Source organism: Numida meleagris, chromosome 11 (assembly GCF_002078875.1).
Source record: "Numida meleagris isolate 19003 breed g44 Domestic line chromosome 11, NumMel1.0, whole genome shotgun sequence".
In the NCBI taxonomy this organism is placed as follows: domain Eukaryota; kingdom Metazoa; phylum Chordata; class Aves; order Galliformes; family Numididae; genus Numida; species Numida meleagris.
The window spans coordinates 16,992,536-17,013,321 of NC_034419.1; the positions used below are offsets into that span (position 1 = coordinate 16,992,536).

The window sequence follows — 20,786 nt, forward strand, 5'->3', positions numbered from 1 at the left end:
TCTGTGCTCTCTTACCATTCAATAGCATATTTTACTAGAAACATTTATGTAAACAGATCTCGATACAAGATAAAGACACAAGCAATGCAATGTAAAAGGAATAGTTCAAGTTTCATCAAGTTGGTGTTAATTCCTACTCTGCTTAGCAAGTAGCTGCACTGACAACAAACATCAGGAGGCAAACCGGGCAGGCTGGCAGCAGATCAGAGCCTGGACACGTACAGTAAGAAGATATAGAGCTATGACATTTACAAGTTATTCTCAACATGGTGTAACCAAAACTACAGCCTCATAGCAAGTCGTGGCCTTCAGGGATTATGGCCACAGCCAATTAAACAGCTCTGTTATAGTGTGGAAGAAACATTCTGATTCAGATCAATTTACCTGACTATCTTCCATTCCGCTTCAGTTCAGGCACTCATTATATTAAGTCCAATCAAGTGAAATATTTAATATGAGAAGAAGACATACAACGATGAAGCAACAGCTTCTTTTTTCAACCTCATTTAGCGCCTTATGATTGAGAGCAGAAGCAACTAACACACGAAGGACAGGAACCATTTTGTACGAGCTGATTTTATCTCCCTGATGTTAGGCTTTGTTCCCACGATACACAGGATTCAGAGATCCTCCCAGCTCGGGACATTCCCAGCTGCAGAGCTGTTTGCCACTGATCAAAGAGCAACTTGGAATTTCCACCTTAGTTCTAAGGAAGAGCTGGAGAGGAGAAGGTGTGTGTGCCAACCGCAGTATCAAGCGTGTTTTCAGAGTGCAAAGTAAAGAAGTTTAAATCTGAACATTTTCTTCCCCTTCTAAGCCAAGATGGCAGCTATCAGCTCTTCCACCAAGATGCCATCCTTCAGCAGCACACAGTCCCGCTTGCCCAAAGGCTTTGAGGACACAAACCATGAAGTCCATACTGTTCTTTTATTTATATATCTGTAACACTCTTCTCCTTATTTTCTGTGCCAGAAAGTCTCTTCTCTCTCATCACCATACACCTCCACAAGTTATTCATGTGCAAGCTTTGTGAGATAAGAGGAGGCTAGCAGATTCTCATTTAAAAAAAAAGTTGCTATGGGAATAAAATGACAAAAACTGTTACTAAATCCAACATAAAAAAAAAAAGATGACAACTGGAGAGAACTCAAATGGAATTGAAACTGTCACCTCAACTGATAAGGTTATGATCTGTAACAACTGCTTTCTCTCCCTCATTTACTCTCTGCTTTTATGTAGATTTCGTTTTCTTTTCAAACACTATTTATAGAATAACAATGTAATTCAGATCAAGACTCAAAAACTCTTAAGAAAAATAGAATTAACGTTTTCCAATACGGCACTATGGCAAGTGTATTGTCATACACTTATAGACTAAAAGTTGGAATCTGTCCGCTCTGCATCAACGCTACAGATGTAGATCCTGACTGTGAGAGGAATCTTTATATTTCATATACGAAATACAGATAAAAAGTAGGTTCAGCCATACAAATTTCTGTCTTTAAACTACCATCTATGGCTTGTGATAACATTTCGCATAGGTTAGGAAGTAAATTTTGATTTCATTTTCCCACAGCTGCAATCAAAGGAAATTCACAAACTTTTTAAAGGCAAGAAGAGCTGGCCCATCACCAACCCCAGCATTTTTAGCATGAAATATCATGAAAAGGAACAGGTCTCCCCAGTTTTGAAGCCGGTCTACAGACAGAGCGCTAGTACACGTCTAATGTTGATGCAGGATAAATGTTTCATTACATTCCGTAGAAAGTGGGGAAAATCCATTTCCTTTCATTACATATCCCCATAGCTGCCCTGACTCATTAAATAACGCGGCAAATGATCTCCTTACACAGTGAACCTTAAAAATGAGAAATGTGATGAAGCCTTAAGAGGCTCAATTCATAGTCTCTCTACTGATGGATGATTCCCAGCAACATAAAGACCGGAAAGTAATCTGGAGTGAAATAGCTGAAAAACTTTTCCTAAACATACGGCAGAGCTTTAAAAGACTGATTCTTATTTGTACTATAACTCATCTTGCTATGTAACAGCCTCCTAAAATGCCCAATGAGCAGACTGGAAGCTCCTCTATAGTGCCACTGCAAGACTTATGTCAGGGTACGTTCACATCAACGTGAATCAAATCCTCTGTCTATTACTAAGACTGCATCTCTATTGTCTGTTACTTTCAGTATTGCAGAATTCACAGTTCTGTTATTTACTAACAGCAACAGCATTACTTGCCACCTCAAGAAGTCTGGGAGAATCCTTAACTGAATCATACATTAAACTAATTGGGGATTTTCTGTTTCCTTCCACAGTCATAAACAGTTGTATGAGGAAACATGATAAAATATCTGTTAATTGCACTTGGCTGTGCACATTAAGCTGCTTTTAATTTAGGTCTAGAACACTGAAGTTCTCATTGCACAACAACTGAGGAAAGCCAGTGAATTCTGTACTGTTCTTTGCCATCCTTTGCCTCCTGCTGCAGGCCACCAAAGAGGCACTGGCAGACTGTGCAGAGTTTGTGCCCTTGGCACGAGGCACAACTCCCACCCCCAGTGGACACTGGGAGCCTCTGCAGTTCTTAACAGTGGAAAAAGGCAACAGTCCAGGTAGGTGTTCCAATAGGTGTTTCACTGCAGTTTGAAATGAGACACCTAGTTAGCTTCAGTGTAACATACATATATACATGAAATTACTCCATACCACCCCTTCTTTACTAAGGGTTTCTCTTCTCCGTTGGATTAAAATATTAAAGCTAGTTCTAGTGACTGGTTCAAACACAACTCTCTGCATTCAGAAGCTTCTCCGCCGGTCCTGAGCGTGTGACCCTCGAAAGCTCTGTTAAAGGGTAAAGGATAATCGAGCACAAAATACATTCACCGAGGTGTCGTGTTAAAATGATGTTCTGCCTTCTCTTCCAAGACAGAAAGCAGCCCTAGCCTAGAAAAGGTCTGCTCTCCTGCCAAATGGCACATGTTTGAAATGTTTCTGACTTCGCTTCAAGACTTCTAAAAATTAGACAAGAAAGTCATAGCTGTTTGTTCTATCCAGGAAGAAAAAAGAATAACATTCCACTACATCAAACAGCCATTTCTTACTATTCTGTTTGTAGTTACGGAAGTTTGATTCATTTTAGCATCAGTAACTTCTGATGGTGCTAACCATGCAATAATATAAATGAGTCTTCATTTCCTTAGATTTTCAAGCATGTACAGTAATAAGGTTGAGGTTATGTTTTGGCTTTACAACCTTGTGTTATTTTGTCCTAAAAACAAAGTGAGTAAATTGTGTTCCGATCCCTGATGAATGCTGATCCCTGAAATGTCACCACTGATACGTACAGCCTGCATTGGAAAAGTTAAAGGCTAACGTTATCCCATTTATTATTAAACAAGAAACTACAAGGTTAATTATGCCTCCCCAAAATAATCATGCTTTTATCAAGAGGCTAGCAGCAATGCAACATTACTGAAAAAAACAAAAATCTGAAACATTCATTTTCAGCATGGTCATTAAGAACAACAAAATCAGAGCAGCTTCTTCTGGCAGGCTTTTTCTAATAATTATAATAATAAAAGTATTTATTCTCAGCGCTGTTGTTTTCCTGAACATCTGCTGAATTATCCTGCTTTAGATTTCAATTTCTGTGTACCTCCCTGCTTTCCTAACCATCATTCACAAATGTTCTAACATGCTCCCCAGCCCCACTGCCCTGCAAATGTCCTCAGCTTCCCAAGGGGCTGATCCAGCTTGCATTCAGCACAATACTGAAAGTCTTTCTCCCCAGTGTTCCCTCCCTAGTGTCTTTTGTCTTTCTATTAGCAGAGAAAAGGGTTCCCCCCTCCTCTGGTTTGGTATTTCTATAGCCTGACTCATCTGCAGATCTCCAGCCTTCTCAAAGCACGGAGCACCACCAGATAGGTTCTGCAGTAAGAAACAGCAAAGTATTACCCCAAATCCCAGGAACCTCTCTAACAGATGAGATTACTCATCCATCCTGGTCATCATTCATTCCTCAACAGCAGCCAATGACAGCAGTTGTTTAACCAACAAAGGTTAAGCACACGTGACAAACACATTACGCGCTGCTTAAGGAAAGGTTGTCTACCTTCAAAAGCTACTTTCTCCAAGGCACCTGAGACTGAAGTCATATGACAACTAAGTAGCCATACACAGCATAATTATCTGCCCACCAGGGACACAGCAAACACAAGTACCAAGGCAATGGGAGTGATCACCAACTCTTATCAAAACCGCACGAGACAGGAGACCTGTGTAAATACAGACGTACAGCTTTCATGCTCTGCAATATTTGCAACACTACAGTTTTACTGCAGAATAAAGCACTTGAACATCTCATCTCAGTAATTTATGTAAAATTTAAAGCTGCCACTGGCCAGAACCTCTCCATTCCAACATCATAAAAATCTGTGATGAGTTTAATTACTAAATACAAAAACAGAATTCGTCATGTTGAAATGAAGTATCAATTGTTTGGAGGTGAGGGTTCAGCTTTAAAATTAGACAGTATCTACAGCAAGAAGTAGCTGTTTTTCAGGAGAAAGTGTTCTTCAGCTTGGAACATGAAGTAGTAATGTTAAGGTCTCTCTTTGAAAAGTGTTTTGTACTGCAACATTATCTACTCTTAAGGAACCACGCACTGTACCTAATAGAACATGCCTGCTATTGAAATGCAGACCTGTGTAAACACTCTGAACTGAGAGGAAGTCCAGTAAGTCAACAACAGTCTTTTCATCAACTCGGCTCCAGTTTTGTATATATCTAATAAGAAAAAAGATGACTGTGATGAAGGAGAATATATTTATTCCCTCACTTAATTCAAAGTGAATAGCTTAGCATCACTGTTTCTGCTCTCTGTCTTCTCAAGTATTGCCAAGGAATGAAAAAGAGCTCTAACAAGTTATCCTTAACAAGAGTGTGCTCCATCACTAAGCCAAAACCGGAATAGCTCACAACAGCAAGTGTACAAGACTGTATTTGTATTAAAAGCAGGAGTTGCAGAAGGAAGGCGGAAGCAAGATCTGCACTGATTCACTTCAAGAGGTGAAACTGGGTCTTCAGTAAGCTACCACCATCTGTCATTTTGCAAGCGAAAGGCAAAAAATGCCTGCAGCAGGGCAAATATCTTGGCTCCGGAGTTTAAATGCCAGGCTGCTTCCTGGATCCCTTGCTCACCGTAACAGAGGGGTAATTAGGCTTGATGGTATGCTGGTTTTAAGTGCAAAGAAATATTTAGAGTGGGACCTTTTCAGATTTACAGTAGTAATTCTGCTTTCTGTTCCCGGATCTGTATAAAGTGCTCATGACATCGGAGAACTTAGAAAATCACAACTCTGAGATTAGTTCCTCATTTTGTAATTCAATAAGCAAACAAATATTTCCTATCCATGTAATGAATCCTGCTGGCAATATATAGGGACTCCAAGATAAACAATTCTGAGTCACTGTTGGCACAGATGCATTCTTAACATTATGACTATGCATGTATAATGCTCAAGAATATTACTATTAATATGCAAAAATCTGCTCATTGAGATATAGGCTGGTTCCGTGACTACTGTAATTTTTAATGAAAACCGAGTTCTAACAAGAAGAATGTCACACTGTTAAATGATGATGGCTTTTCTTCTAACAGATTCTCACCCACAGAAACTCCCCAAAGACCGTATCAAAATTATTGGAAGTTACTAATAACTCCAAGGAAAAGCGTATCTGTGCACAGGGAAGGTATAGCTGTCACTCTGCCAATGTCCAAGAAGCCTCCACTAAGAATCTGACTGTGACTCTGCAAGTGCTTAAGCAAGGAATCACCTGCACTGCTGCAGCACCTTGTAAAGCATGATTCTGCATTCGGTTTCTCCCCTGAAGAAAACATTTCTGTTTTTCTCACTGCATGAATTAACAGCAACAATAAATGGGTAAGAAAACAGAAGGTTTGTTTCCATCCTTTTTGGAAAAAGAAGAGCACCGTGCCTCCTAATTTTCTCAGTCCTCCAAACTTAGTACCAATAAAGAGGAGAGCAGTGGATCTGATGCATGACATTGCTGAGCCTGAGGGTTTAACCAAGTTTTTCTCTAAGAATTAGGCTGACAAAAAAAGAAATGGGAAAAATGAAAGCAAAAGCAATGAAAACACCTGAATTGGCATTAAAGCAATTACAATATGATCTAGTTTAAAATGTAAATGGGATATAAGTAATCAGAAAAAAAGTCTCCCTATTCACAGATTTCACTGTGAAAGGCTTCAATGCCCAAATGATTTTTGTATGTTGAACTATGGACCTTTTTCTCCTGGCAGATCATTAAGATGCATTGAGAATGACCTTCTGAACATCTGGAAAACATGATCAACACTCCAAACATGCACTTTTAAGTCTGGACAGGGGAAGAACATCAATCAGCTCCATTTGTCCTAGTTAGAGAATACCAGTAAACTTGCATTCTGCCTTTGTATCTTTTCCTACTTAGAGAAATTTTCCAGTGGAGTTGCAAACAGGTATAGCACATCACCACTGACAAGAGGTTTCTCTTTCCAAACGCTCCAGTGCTTCACGGGAAGGTACAGCCTGCCTGACACGGTCATCTTAGCCCTTTGTATCTTCACTAGTGCAAGAAAAGTAGTTCTTCATAGAAAACAACACGTTTCTGGTGTTTGAGCACATTCAGGTGCTTGACAGGATGATGCCTGAAGGGACCAAATGGAAGAACCACCTTCCCGCTCCAGGGGGCAGGGGAAATGGTCGCTTCACTCACAAGGATTGGCAAAAAAATCTAAAGAAGAAGAGTCAGGAAAAACCATCATGCTCCTGGAAACGATTCACACTGTCACTACAGCCCGTCACTTAGCTTAGCACTCTCACTGGTCAGATGAGATGACCACCACAGATCTCTTCCTATTATTCTTTCGGAGTAATAGGATGGTTTCAGTTGGAAGGAACCCAAGGGCAGACATTCCTCTCCCTTGTTTGAAACTTGACATATATATGTAATGCTGAATCATCTTCTTCTTATCCCTAAGGTACACAGACAAAAAGACTACAGGATCATTAGTTATACAGATACAAACACACACCAATAAACAAAACCTCAAGGGCCTTATTTTACCCCCCCCCTTTCCATTAGATATTCTCAACATCTCCTCTTTGATAAACTGAACATTCACATAGGATAAACTGAAAGCAATTCCACACAGAACACCACAATAGGGGATCCAGTTTGAAATACGTTATCTGTAAGGACAGAGAACGTCAAGACTTATAAGTCAAGATCAGCAACATCTCCGTTTCTGAAGCTGTTATTTCCTAACATTAAATTGCAGGTAGGTCTTGGAAGAACATAAGAAAAATTGTTTTCTATAGCAAGTTAGAATACCTGCTGATCTGTCTTGATGATAGCTTAAAAGTAATATCCTCCAAACTGTTTACAACTTGCTGCATGTTTACAGAGCGCTCTCACTGAAACTGGTCCTGAAACAACTCCATTACATGACTCTTGGATAGATTTTAGACGTTTACTGCTCCAAAGCTCTATTAATAATATTCAAGCAATTTAAGCAAAAAGGTAACATTCTGAATTCAACACGTGCAGCCTTCATATAGCAAAAGAACTGCACGTTAGGACTCAGACCTTTTGCTGAGTTCTGAGTGAGATGCACCAGGCAGCCCAGCTGTTCAGCTCAGGCTGTTCAGCAAACTGCACCTGCCTCGGCCTCGCACCTCTGGGCGCTGACTGCTGCTACGAGCAACATGGGCAGTGACAGGAACATAGCAATGCTAAGTTGGGGAGATCAGCTGTGGGTGCTCAAGGCTTCGAAGCAGTCCTGCTCCATCCAACCATCCAGCTTTTAATAATGTGAAAAACAGCTGGGTTTTTTTCTCGCTTCACTTCTTGTTTGTCCTCCAATCCACCAGCTCCCCGTTGCTACTCAGCTAACATACTGCAACCGGAGAGACATGAACTGAAATGGGTACAAAGCAAGGCTGGTAGGCTGAACAAATACAGTCTTACACAAAATCAGAAGCACTGGCCCTTCAAAGCATTACCAGCTTTTTCCTTGTTGCTGCAGTGGTCACTGCAAATCAATTTTACTAGTAGAGTAGTTCTCTCAATAACAAACATTTTTCTATTAGCTCTGACATTCAATTTACAAACTCCATGACACTCAATGCCAACCTGAGATATGCAAACTGAACAATTTGCAGCTAGCATAATTCCTTTCATATCGCATCCCTTTCTGCAATCACACTTGTGCAGGATCACACATTCACTTCTGCTTTTCTTTTGTGTTGTTTTCCCCCCTCCCTTTTTCCTCTCCCAGGAACTCAATTGGTACATCTCGTGTTAACACGATTTAACATAAGAAACCTTCACCATTCATTCTGAATTTTCAAGACTACCATTCCTCACGGGCAGCAAAAACAAAACTTGCCTTCATCTAAGTTGCTTTAAAACGCGACTGAAAAGAACTGAGGTGACATACAGTAAAAAAATATAAGAAAGATTAAAGGTCAAGAAAGCTCTTCAACAGATGAGTGAAAAATCGTTCCTGCTTTCTGAAGGAGGTTAGGTACATCTGCACACAAACCACTACCAAGGTCAAAGCGATCTCGGTGCAGGTTTGAGGGCATCACCCAAGCAGTTCTACAGCCTCGCAGCCAATACTCTGTGCCTGTTTGCAGGACTCCCAATGGCGATGCCTACAGCTTGCTCCTTATTACATTCTATAATAATGCTGCAACATGAGCACTGTCCTGTAGACTGGGAGAACTTTGTGCCAAGCAAGGGTCAGCATATCCTCCTTGGTCTGAACTGACTTCATTTATCATCTCAATTTTTATTTTTTTTTTAAACTAAAAAACAGCATATCTAAATTTGACGCCACCGAGAAGATTTGCACGCTTTGCAGTTAAAGATAGTAAGAGTGTAAATAAGAGTAAAATGATTGCTCTTTTTCAAAAGAACCCTTTATTCCATGTTATCTATGAATATTGGGCTTTAGTTTTCCCTTTTTATACTATTTGTGTTTCAGATATCTGTTACGATTCAAAGGATAGGTATTACATTTTATAAATGAAAAACTACAGAAAAATAAGGGTACATGGTGAGAAAGATAAAAAGACTATTACCACATGAAAAGCTTAAAGAAATAGTTTTAACAGATTAAAAACCAGGCTTTGTTGTTTGTTTTTATAACATCAATACTCGTTTAACATCAACATAACCATGAACATAACGAAATCATTCATTCTACTTGAAATGATACGTGTGATTTGAGTAACCAATGCAAGTTATTATTGCACAAAAAATATTCATACTCTTTAAGTACTGAACTGTAAACCTAGCAAAACCAATACCTAGCAGGTCGAAACCGGTGAGATTACACTCGTAATAATATTTAGATAATGAATGAATTTTAATGTCTGGATTTTATTTGTTGTTCTAGCCCCAGCCCGCAGATCCTTCATTACATCAGCTAATTACTTGAAATTTCTTTTGGCTTAGTCTATATTCTAATTAACAAATCACATATCTCCTTTGAATAATAACTGTACTGAGCAGTTAGCAAAATTCCAAAGTTGCATGTAAGATTCAGAAATGCATGCATACATTCTACAAAACCAAACTGCTTTACTGACATTTATAATGTCAAATTGTGCTAATTCAGACGCTGGAGTGGCTAATTGGCCTTACAAGTAATTCCCCAATGATACCAAAGACGTAGCAGCAGGCATTGCAGAAAGTACGTGCTCATCCTTCAAATCGCTCCAAGTCCGCGCACACATTTTTAACCTGAAGTATTTCCAGATGCAGTCCAAGTGGAGGCCCAACCTCAGTCAATACAGCTGCACTTTTTAGCTAACTCAGGTTGTTCACAACCTCATTTTCCAGCCTGGAGCAGGATTGCTCCCGCATGCATTCACTGCTAAAGCAGAAGAGTAGGAAGAATGAGTGGCACGAAGAATGCCACAAAACAGTGCCTATAGTCAGTCCTGCAGGGAAACAACCTCCTGCTGCTGTCTCCCTCCCTGCCATGGGCTGTGTAGGGGCACAGAGAGAGAACCATGTCTTTGCCTGGCGTAGCACCAGACATACTGACATGGGGAAAGCCTGGGAGCAGCAGCAAGGCTGTGTCTACTTAAAAAAAAAAAAAAAAAAAAAGCGCTCCCAGCAGTTCAAAGGAGAGTTAAGCAAAGCCCCTCAATTTTAACCAATAATCCTGTGCAAATCCTGTAAGACTGTTTCAATATCAGATACATCCAATATCTCTTTCAGAAAACAAACCATAACCAGAAAGCAGTAGCAAAAGAAAAAAAAAAATCACATCTTTAAGTCTCCTGAGATTTTATTTTTCTGAGAAAAAGTGTTGGGATTTGATGGAGACAGTACCAGTGCTTTCACATTACAGATAGGTACGTCACATTGTTAAACCAGTCCCAGCCCTCTGAATCCTCACATAAGGATGAAATCTGCAAACCTTTCTCAGTTTTGTTCAAAACAGGGAACCACTCTTCCTGATGGCAACCAAAACATGAGCTCAGGGTACAGGTATAAAAGGGGAGAGGTGCAAACAGAGGCTGCACAGCATGCAGCTGTACCACCATGGTCTGCCCACTGCACTGCAGACCCTCTCCATCCCATCACTGAAGTTGTTGCAAAGAAACACGCAACTAATCACAGCAGACTCCGACTACAGCCCACATGATTTAGTGCTTTCAGCAATATCTGCTTGTTTCAATTGAAGCACACGCATACATACTATCCTCTCTCCTCTCACATCACCCCAAACACCTTCAACTTCAAAGGGCCAGTTCAGCCCGCTCCTCAGAGCAACCTTCCACAAAGGCCTGATGCAGAACAGGTGTAATCACATTCACAGGGAGAAAATCCCCCAAGGAACAGACCCATCAGCTCCAGATTTCTGACAGCACCCATCACTGCTTTCCAGACTGTCCTCCAGTTCCACAGCCAGCCCCTTCTATGCAGTGAAGAGATGCAACAAGAGGAAACTTCTTTCTGTTTGCACTGCATATTCAATAACTCCCGAGACCTTTATCCAATGAGATGACTCAAAACAACAAAACGCTTCCCTCTTTCATGAAAAGCACTACCATAACAGGAAATAAAATCATCAACATGGCATTGAGACACTGAAAGAGCATGCATTTTTGGTAATCTGGGCCCCATCAGTTACGTCTGCTCTTTGCAACCTTGATGGTGCCATCGTGCACAGAAATCACTGGCACAAGTCACCACCACTGAAGACGGAATCGGGACCTCCTCCCTCACACACACAGGGTCATCATTAGGGATGGGCAAGCAGAGTGGGTGCTGAACAACCACCAAGAGTAACCTGGGACATCTCCTGCTGCTCTGAGCAGTGACCCGGGAAGGTAGAGCAACATCTTGAATGAGACAACGTGGCATAAGGAGCCATGAAAGGCAGCACAGCTTCCCAGCACTGAGAACTAGCGGGTTACTGTCTGGCAGAGTGGGAAAGCAAACCTCTGAACTGCTGATTGGTGCAGTGATAACAGCAGTGCTCCTCACAAATAAACCCATTCTACAGTAAATGAAGCTTTGACAAAGGCTGTAGCAATCATCCCCAGTAACAGAATTTAAAGTTTCCATTTAAACAGAAACACTTATTGCAAGTTATTACATCAGTGTATCTATGATGCATGCATTACTAACGGCATCTCTAATGTTATCAAATATCTTCTACTTGCTTTGAAAGCAGGGCTCTGTTTAGGAACTTCTAAGGAGAAGTTATTATAATTCCTTCACTGTTAGTATTTGAAATCACTGTATTGCATGCAGTATTGTAGTTTGGTACCTCCAAGACAGCCAACGAGTGATACCAGGAACAGCTGTTTCCACAGCAGCAGCATCTTCACTTGCCTAAATTCAGCAATTTTGGTTCCGTCCCAGGTGAACCACACATTTAGTCTTCCATGTGCAAGACTTAACCTGTTAAAAGAACAAACACAAGGATGATCATCGACTTCAATTTTAAGAACTGCCTTCATTGTAAATGCACGATTTGATAAACAGAAAATGGACAGATGCTCTGAAGTGCCTCAGTTTTCCTGCGACTGAATCCCAAACAGAAGTACACATGTAGGGATCCAGAGTGTCACACATCAGTTAATCCAGCAGGAGCACAGCTGACAGGCACACCAATTTTCTAGTTGCCCACATCCATTTATTTGTAAGAAATCGGAGTTTTAAAGGGAGAGAGAATACATGAGGTGCAATCACACAGAGTACAGCAGTTGGAAGCCAAACAGCTGTTAAAGAACAGCTCTCACGCTCCGTGCCTTGTACATGCCACGCTAACAAGAACCTGAGCACGCGCAGTAACCGATTTAATTGAAGTCACATCCATTCTCCCCTTCTCTTACTGTTTTACTATTCCAGGCCTGTTCTTGATGTACGTAACAGTATTGCAGAAGTCTGACGAGGAAGACACAGCAACCAAAAATAATTTCAAAATATAATAAGAAAAACAGAATCACAGCATGTGGCACTGAGGCGCGTCAGGTGCAATGTGAAGCTGTGAAGTAATTTGTTACTGGCTAAAGAACAAAGGATTTGCCAAGGTCTACGTGCTGGGGTATGCCATTCTTATTTTACTTTCTGTTTTTCTACACAAGCTGTGCAGTTCATTTTTAAAAGTTTTGTGACAACTGTGGCCTTTACATAGTGTGTATCGCTTGCCACTTCCCTCTTGTTTTTTCCTCCCTAAGAATGGTAAATGGGCAAAGTTGGAGGTTCTGCAGTACACAGATCAGACTACAGAAAACCACTCCTCCTGGCTGAGCTGACGGATCAACACGCTGAAATATTAAGGGCAAAAAAGACAACCATTAATTTTGAGGTGCCAATCTGCCAAGTCTGAACACATTTTGTTGTTGTTTTTTTTTTCCTCTCGAGCGTGTTTCGTATCACAGTTAGAATTTTCTCATACGTCTGTGAATCTAGTGTTAGAGTTTCAAGCTAAGCACCCCGAAAGCAATCACACGGAGGATGCCCTGAGGACAGCATCCTCCCAGCTCCATAGCATCGTAGCACGAGGAGCGGTGGTTCTCATACTGCCCTTCTGCTGGCACTGCCCAGTGCCACCCCCTGACCAGTTCATACTGGGGGCACGTGTCTGACAGCACGTAGAGAAGCGCACACAGCAGACAGGCTGCACACAGCATGAGCAATGGCTGAAAGGGACTCACTCGGCTTGGAGCATCCTCCAGCAGATGCTACCCCCGGGACCTGGCTTTGCTCAGGTTCCGCTCAAGTGACAGCTGTGTGACACAAACATGCTTTTTCCTTTTCTTTTGCTCTAAAGCCAAAACCCTGAAGCACTTTTGTGGCAAGAGAGTTTACTTACACCCGCTCTTTCTCACGACAACCTAAGAAATGGCCACAATCTGCTGCTGAGAAAGAAGTACCTTACACAACCCAAGAACTAAAGCATCAGAGCTATGAAGCCTCAGGGCTTCTGTGTTTTGCATGTAGTTTCTGCAGCATCCTCTGTAATTTACTGACTAACATTGATAAGTACTGCACAATGACACTGTGATATAGTGATGAAACTGTGCTAGTGTACACTGCTGAGCTCTAACCACACCGGTATGTTTGCCGAGGGCTTTCCAGAAGAAGCTCTGTTCCCTATCCAACATGCCCTAGAGTCAGCAGGTACAGGGCTGTAGCACATTCAGCATCCAAAATGGCATTTTGGTGCTTTTGGAATTAACAGGACTTCCATCACCTCTGCAGAACTCTGGCACACTGTATGTAATTGTCCCCAAGAATAAAGGCAAGCAGCAGCTTCTGCATCTGGAAAAGATCATGGTACACTTGGTACTGGTAGAACAGAACACGCAGAGGAAATCTGTAAATCTCTATTTTGGAAAAGGAGGTTTCCTACTATAAGAGCACTGGTTCCATGAGAAGTTGACTACTTCAAAACATCAAGAATGCAAATCTATGAAAGTGGAGCAAACATACCAGAAAAAAAATAACAGACTTCTTCATTATACATTTGTCTTTCAGAGACAAGTAAGCTCTCATGAGTTCAGCTACAGGACAGCAAGAAAACATCACCAGTCAAACAGATGGCACAAGATGAAAGCACAGCCATACACAAGAAGTTTCAACTTCTTCAAAATTAGCTTTTCAAAACCTATCTACTTACAACATACAGTACAGCAACTGATGGACAAGCATGTCTGGAAGAAACAAAGTCTAGAAAAGGTTCAGGAGTCAGTAATCTTATCCAGTGACCTTCATTTTTACAATCCTGAGTAAGGATGTCAAAAAGCAGTAGTTCTCCAAAGGGGGGATTTTTATTTACATATAGTATTTGAACTTCTCGGATCTGTCTGAGAAGCCCAAGATAAACTTTGAGCAGGAAAAGTTTGTAATCTTTGACCAGAAAAAAAATTCATCTTGATAAATAATGAAATTAACGTTCTAGTTAAAGTCATCTCCACACGGCATCATGCAAATGAGAGGCACAGATTAATGTGAACCATCCCTCAGCAGTTTCAAGTAGCCACATCTTGCTTCGGAAAAAAAGATAAATTGAAAATATCCATTTCTCATTTCCCTCAAAATGCAATTACTAGCTGTAAAACCAGTCACTCTGTTTCAATGAAGAATACCCACATGGTGGGCTCTCAATCTTCCATACTAATTAATCAAGTTTCTACCTCCTGTAGCCCACACTCTAAGAGTGACAAGAACCAGTGATGGGTGAAAGTGTTCTAGCCATGGAAAAGTAAAGGTGTATTTATCACACAGTGAAAAAGTCAGGGATACAAAGATTCAACATTTTTGGTCCTTTTAAAACACAAAGGCAATACAATAAAAACCACAGTGAAAGTCCTCCATTTGTACATAATTTATCAAGCTGGTCTTCCTGTAATAATTCTGTTCCCTAAGCTTTCCTTTGATACCACGGTAGCCCAGAGCTCTAGGATCAGTCTGCTGAGACAAACTCGAGACAAAATTGTTGAACATGTGTGGAAATACTAACTTAAAGCAGATCTCATCCAATGTCAGAGATGGCAATCTCCATACGGAAACCCACTGCAGCTTCTATCTGCAAGCTGAAGTTCTAGAGTTCATTCTTGACATTTCTCTGCGATACAAGGCCATCTTCTATGCAGATCATTTATGAAAGCGAAGGCATTTGCAAATCTGAGTATTTGAAGGGATAAGCAAGATCCACGCCAGCTCACAAAAACCTGCTGATGTATTTTTGGTGTCAGTCTGCTCCGCAGTGCCTAGCAGCGTGCCTCACCTTCAGGAGCACCACTAGAAGGCTATCCTGCAGCTCAGCAGGTCTCACTATGTGAACATTTGCTGTTCAGGATTTTTCCTCCTTTCACATTCTTTATTCCACTCCACATCAGTTTTACTGATTCTGAGTAATTTTACGTTGAGGATGGCAAGGCTTTGAAAAGCTGAGCTACAGTACAAGTGCTATCGAGCCACTAGTGGCACCACAAGGCTAGAAGAAACGCAAATCCATCTAATACACCTGTATTCGACTCTAGATACATAAGAATTAACCAATTAAATCTAAGAAGCATGACAAAATACAGTTGAAAACCCTACTAAGAAATAGTATGGCTTGTTCCAAAGAAAAGTTTAGAACTGTGCTCCAAGGAAAACTGCGATTGGGCCAGCTCCTTTGGGGGCTCATTAGATCTTGGTTCCACCGCTGCATGGGAGCACCACTCATTAGCGAGCAGCCTTTGCAAGCTCATAGCAGTTGTTAGGCTGCCTGTGGCTCTCACTCAGCCTCCCCATCCCTATAGGGATATCTGCAATAGACAAATCATCCTGATGAAGCTGGGCTGTAAGAATAGAAAGATGAGCAGGAAAGTTTTAAGAGGAACTCCACTATTAACAAGCTCTAGGTAGGATTAAAGCCATCTGCAGTGTGTCATTAGCAGAGACTTAATTAAAAGCACCGCAGACATTTCTAACAAAATGAATTTACAAAAGCTTAAAAGGAAAGTAGCAGCAACTGTTCTGAAGAGAGTTTTACCGCAACTTCTTATCTTACTCCATTTATCGACTCTTTCAGGCACGATCCCCTGCTTTTCTTGACCATATATCCTCTGCACTTTATATAAGCCTCGAGAGCTTTATGGTACAGGGACCGCATGGATGGTTCTGGTTTAGAGCATCTTCCCCAGCCCTACACTTTTTTTTTAGCCCTTTCCTTCCCCAGCGGAACAAAGAATAATTGTAATAACTGGATGCCCTCTCTCACTGTACACTAATCTCTCTACAGACAGCACCGCAGTGCACCTCTACCTCCCATCTCTAATTCACTGAGGCCTTCTCTGGATACGCCAGCACTTCCCAAACCCAGCACCTGCAGAGCTGTAATCACCACAGAACACTGAGCCTTTTTACCACAGGCAGTTATTTCATGTCGATAAAAGCAGAAAACTTGCAAAATAAATAATTAGGAAACGACATTTATCTTAAAATTCCTCAGGAACCCTACACTATTTTAAGACCACTAGCTCCTACAGTTCTGCACATTAACCTTTGTGCCAGCAATTTGAGAGCCTCTTCAAACCCAGCCACAGGTCTTTGCTTTGCACACAGTTCCACCACCTGCGGAGACTGCCTGCCTAAATCAACTCCGGTACACCTATGGGAAAGCTTTACAAAGGAACCTGCTTTGCATGTTTCCCCTAAGTAAAGGGTAATGTTTATCAGAATCTTTTTCAACTATTTCAATTAAATCAATTATGTGATAAAAATTCAAATTAGCAAGTCATTATAAGCAATACCAACTCCATTCCCAACTCACGTGGAATACTGTTATTCCGACCACAGTAAAATCAAGTTTGATGGCGTGTTTAGTTACTATCACTCAAAATTAGTTTATCGACTTTTGTGGTGGTACAGTGAAAGTCTTACACTGATAGCAAGCTAATCTTTCCAGCTCCAAATACACAATACTAAAGAAAAACAGAGTCATATCGCTTTTTTCTACATTACTTCAGTAAACTGTTTCTATATTTACCAAGAGATGATAAGAGAAAGCATATTTGCACAGAAGTTCACTCTTAGGACCTTAAACCTTATCTTGATTCTACCTTTTTCTGTCCAACATGTCTGCAGAAGCTAGCACATTTCATGAGATGGCATGCGATCAACCAGTTTAATTAGAAACATTAAAAACAAATAACTGGCATTTTCTTTCCATGGTATTTGGAAGAGTTTGAGTTAACAGAAGAGTAGCATAACAGAAAGGCCTCTACTCACAGATGAAATAGCAGTTATTTAGCCTCATATGTGCCCTACTCTATGACAGCGTTAAATGAACAGGCATCAGCTAAGACATATGATTTCAAGCATGCATGCTGCTGATAAAAACTCAGATTCTGTTCTTGCTGCCTCATGCTGGCCATAGAGCTCTGAAGAGCAGACTTGGATGTTTGTTGCAATGTTCATCTACATACAGACTTCCTGTGCTCTACTTACCATCAACTTCACTTTGAGTGTCCAATTAAAATGCTGTAATCGGGGCCAAAAGTGTACCTCCACTTTATGCAGGCAGAAGGGCATTTTTAGTGTATCAAGACTTTCAGACTGAAATTTCTTTGCAAAAGTTCTCAACCTACAGTAATGAGGAATCGTGTCTATTCAGCACAAAGAAAAGTTTGAAATTCCCCAAAAGTGTTATTAAACTTTAAACACACGTATTTTTTTCCACACTCAGCCATTGCCAAAAGCTAACTGTAACTTCTCCAGAGCTCTTGCTGACCTCCAGCACTGTGAGCCTTGGGATGCTAATGATGCTGCCAATGAGCCAGTACTTCAGGCTTCAAAAATACAAGTAGCCTTTGTATTAACGCATGGAGGACACTGCCTGGTGAGGTGCAAATAATACAGTATTTCTACCCAAATACCTTTGGTTCTATCTCATACAAATGATCATGTTCAAAGTTTATCTTATCCTGCATGGTTGCCAAAGTATAACTCACTGCTTTCCACTGTATGTGCCGACTTCACAACCTGATATTCCTTGACCAGAATCAAGTTTATTTGTACCCCTCATTGTGCTCCAGACTGTGCCAGTAGCCAGTGCAGGCCAGAGAGCCCAATAGGCAATGGTCAGGGCTCCCTACAGCACCCCACTGGTGCTTAGTACCTACAGAGAGGCACGGCACAGGACAGGCAATGCTCTTCCTCCCCTCATGAGAGGCTTTAAATCCTAGGAACTGGAATTCAGGCACTTTCACCTACTCAAACTGAGGCTTCCGCAAAACATTCCAAGCATTTCCTAAACTTGCCCCCGTAGAACACCCTATGTAAAAGCCTTATGCATTATAGGCAAAGAGGATATAAGTAAAAATTCTGTTTTATGAAATATATATGTATACACACATACATATATCTATATATGCATTTCATATGCAATCCAGACTTTTCTTATTCTTTAAAAATACCTATAGCCCGGGAGTGGAGGAGTTTGACAGAAGAATTCACCAATTTCAGCACAGAACTGAGCTTCAGGAGATATTGCCTCAGGTACCCTTAATCTAAGTCTGTGATTATCACACTCGAAGTCACATGCAAGAAAATAATCCCCTGCAGGATAGAGCACTGATATGAAAGGAAAGAATAGCTCAAAGTCATGGCTGAATGGTTATATCTGAACCCGTTTCAGTTCCTTCCTCCAGCTCCCCATTTCTTATTTGAGACCTAGGCAGCTTAATCTGCACTGATGTCTATGAAGTTTCACTTTAAAAGTTATTCGGCTTGAGAGAGACTTTCCTCTTGTATGGAAAGAAATAAAGTTCTTATGTATTTTTATGCGTTTTTATGCTTTTTTTTTTTTTAAAAAAAGAGAAAGTATGAGATATTGCCTGAAAACTTGAATACTGCATTTCAGCCGAATTTCAGACTTCTGATAGAGATAATAAACCTAAAAGGAGATTCTAACAGAAAAAAACACAAACAGTTAGAATATCACCCACTGGAGCGTAAGATAAAGCACTACTAGATGCACAGCAGGTTACTACGGCTGATTAGCTTGAAGGTGACAGTGCACTGTATAACAGAACGAAACCATGGTACGGCTACTATTAAGACTGTAGAATATGGTATTTTTTTAATTATTATTATTTTATTTGAATAGAATGCTCCCCTCCACTCCTCATTCTCTCTCTTTTTTTGCCCCCTACACAGCAAGCATTACTTTGGACACATCCTTGCCTGGCCAGCTCACCACTAGCAGAAGACAGCATCCAGATCCCCTGCAACAGAAAGCACAGGGGAGGAAGGACGAAACAGAGTCAAGAGCGAAGTGGCAGCAAGTTATCCCACTCCTGCATAGTTTAGAGATTATAATTCAGACATCCCTGTTACTTGCCTCTCAAGAAAAGAAACTGACTCTGAACATAAGACTGGAATTCAAAACAAGCAGAATGCAAGGAATAAAATTTCAACAGAATTTTCTTCCATTAACACTAGGAGAAGAACTTCAGACTCTATCCCAAGCTTAACGCACACAAATGGAAACCACATCTGGTCAATGGCCAAAAAGAGCTGTAGTAAGTGCTAGACCACAATCCGCCCATTTTATCCTTCTCAGGTAACAAGGCTTCACTTCTATGTTATTAAAAAAAAACAACAAAAAAAAACCAACACAGGGTTCACAAAAGCAGAGTGCAAACTACTTAACAAGATCTCTTTAAATACCAGCACAAGGTCAGATGTGATAAAGACTTATCCAGCAAAGCCAGTGTAGTTTGACAGCTTTGGTTAAGAAAACACCACATAAACCTCCGGGAAGGAGCAGAGAGCCAAACAGAAAATACAGAGATAACATTCAGTGGTGATGAACTTAAGAGTATGTGATTAACTGAAAGATCAGTTTCCTGACTAAGGAACTAAATTCAAATTAGGAGATCTCTGGCTGACAGAGGTTCCGAAAACCAAAGGAGGAGGAGAAGATGGGAGAAGGAGGTTAATTGCTTTGTAAAGCATTAGGAGTAATTTGATACAAAACGCCCTGGTAGGAAAGCAAATCCATGGAAAGGTCAAAGAGACAGAGAGCATGGAATCTGAAAACTCCAAATTTAATTTTTCAGGTTCAGGAGTTCTATTTCATCTCAATTATAATCTTGTTCTGCAATCATTCATGGTTGCCCAAACAAGCTCAAAATAGAGTTACAAAATACCTATGCTTGAATGAAACTTGATGCTTTTCTTACTAAAAAGCTTACATGTTTCCTCTCTGATTCTCAAAAATTACTTTACTTTTTTTTTTTTCCACAGAGAAGAAATATTCTTTTCCACAGCATCTAACAGAGAAATAGCAACAAGTTCCCAGTGCCACAAGATGCTATTTTCTTTTGGACCTCCAAGGTTCACTTCGAGTCTTAATGTACTTGGCACTGCTCTTGCTATTAATCGTATACTGCAGACCAAGAGAAAGTGCCTTTCCAGAAATGACCTCAAACTAAATTCATAACTCTTTAAGAACTAATAAACGCACTGAACTAGAAAGCTTAGCGCTTCCCCAGCAGGCAAGCTTCTTTACTCCCTTTCACAAGATTCACTACCACCTTTTATTTAAGGCACTGAGTAGAAATTGTTTATATATATTTTAACAACACTTGTGCGTCAGGAAATTGCCAGTAGACAACAGAAATGGACAATTACACTAGAGACGTGGCGTATAGCTTAAAAAGCTATCCCTGGTGGTACACAACTTCCAT

At 40.7% G+C, this 20,786-nt stretch overlaps 1 protein-coding gene across 3 annotated transcripts in view; it reads right to left on the bottom strand.

Annotated features, from left to right (window-relative positions):
• Nucleotides 1–20,786, bottom strand: part of LOC110404825 (contactin-3-like) — a 129,188-nt gene that overhangs the window by 62,535 nt on the left and 45,867 nt on the right. For all 3 annotated transcript variants that reach the window (XM_021409550.1, XM_021409552.1, XM_021409551.1), the window contains exon 2: nt 11,864–11,997. In XM_021409550.1, the coding sequence (XP_021265225.1) occupies nt 11,864–11,997 (134 nt within the window). The remainder of the gene's footprint in view (nt 1–11,863; nt 11,998–20,786) is intronic.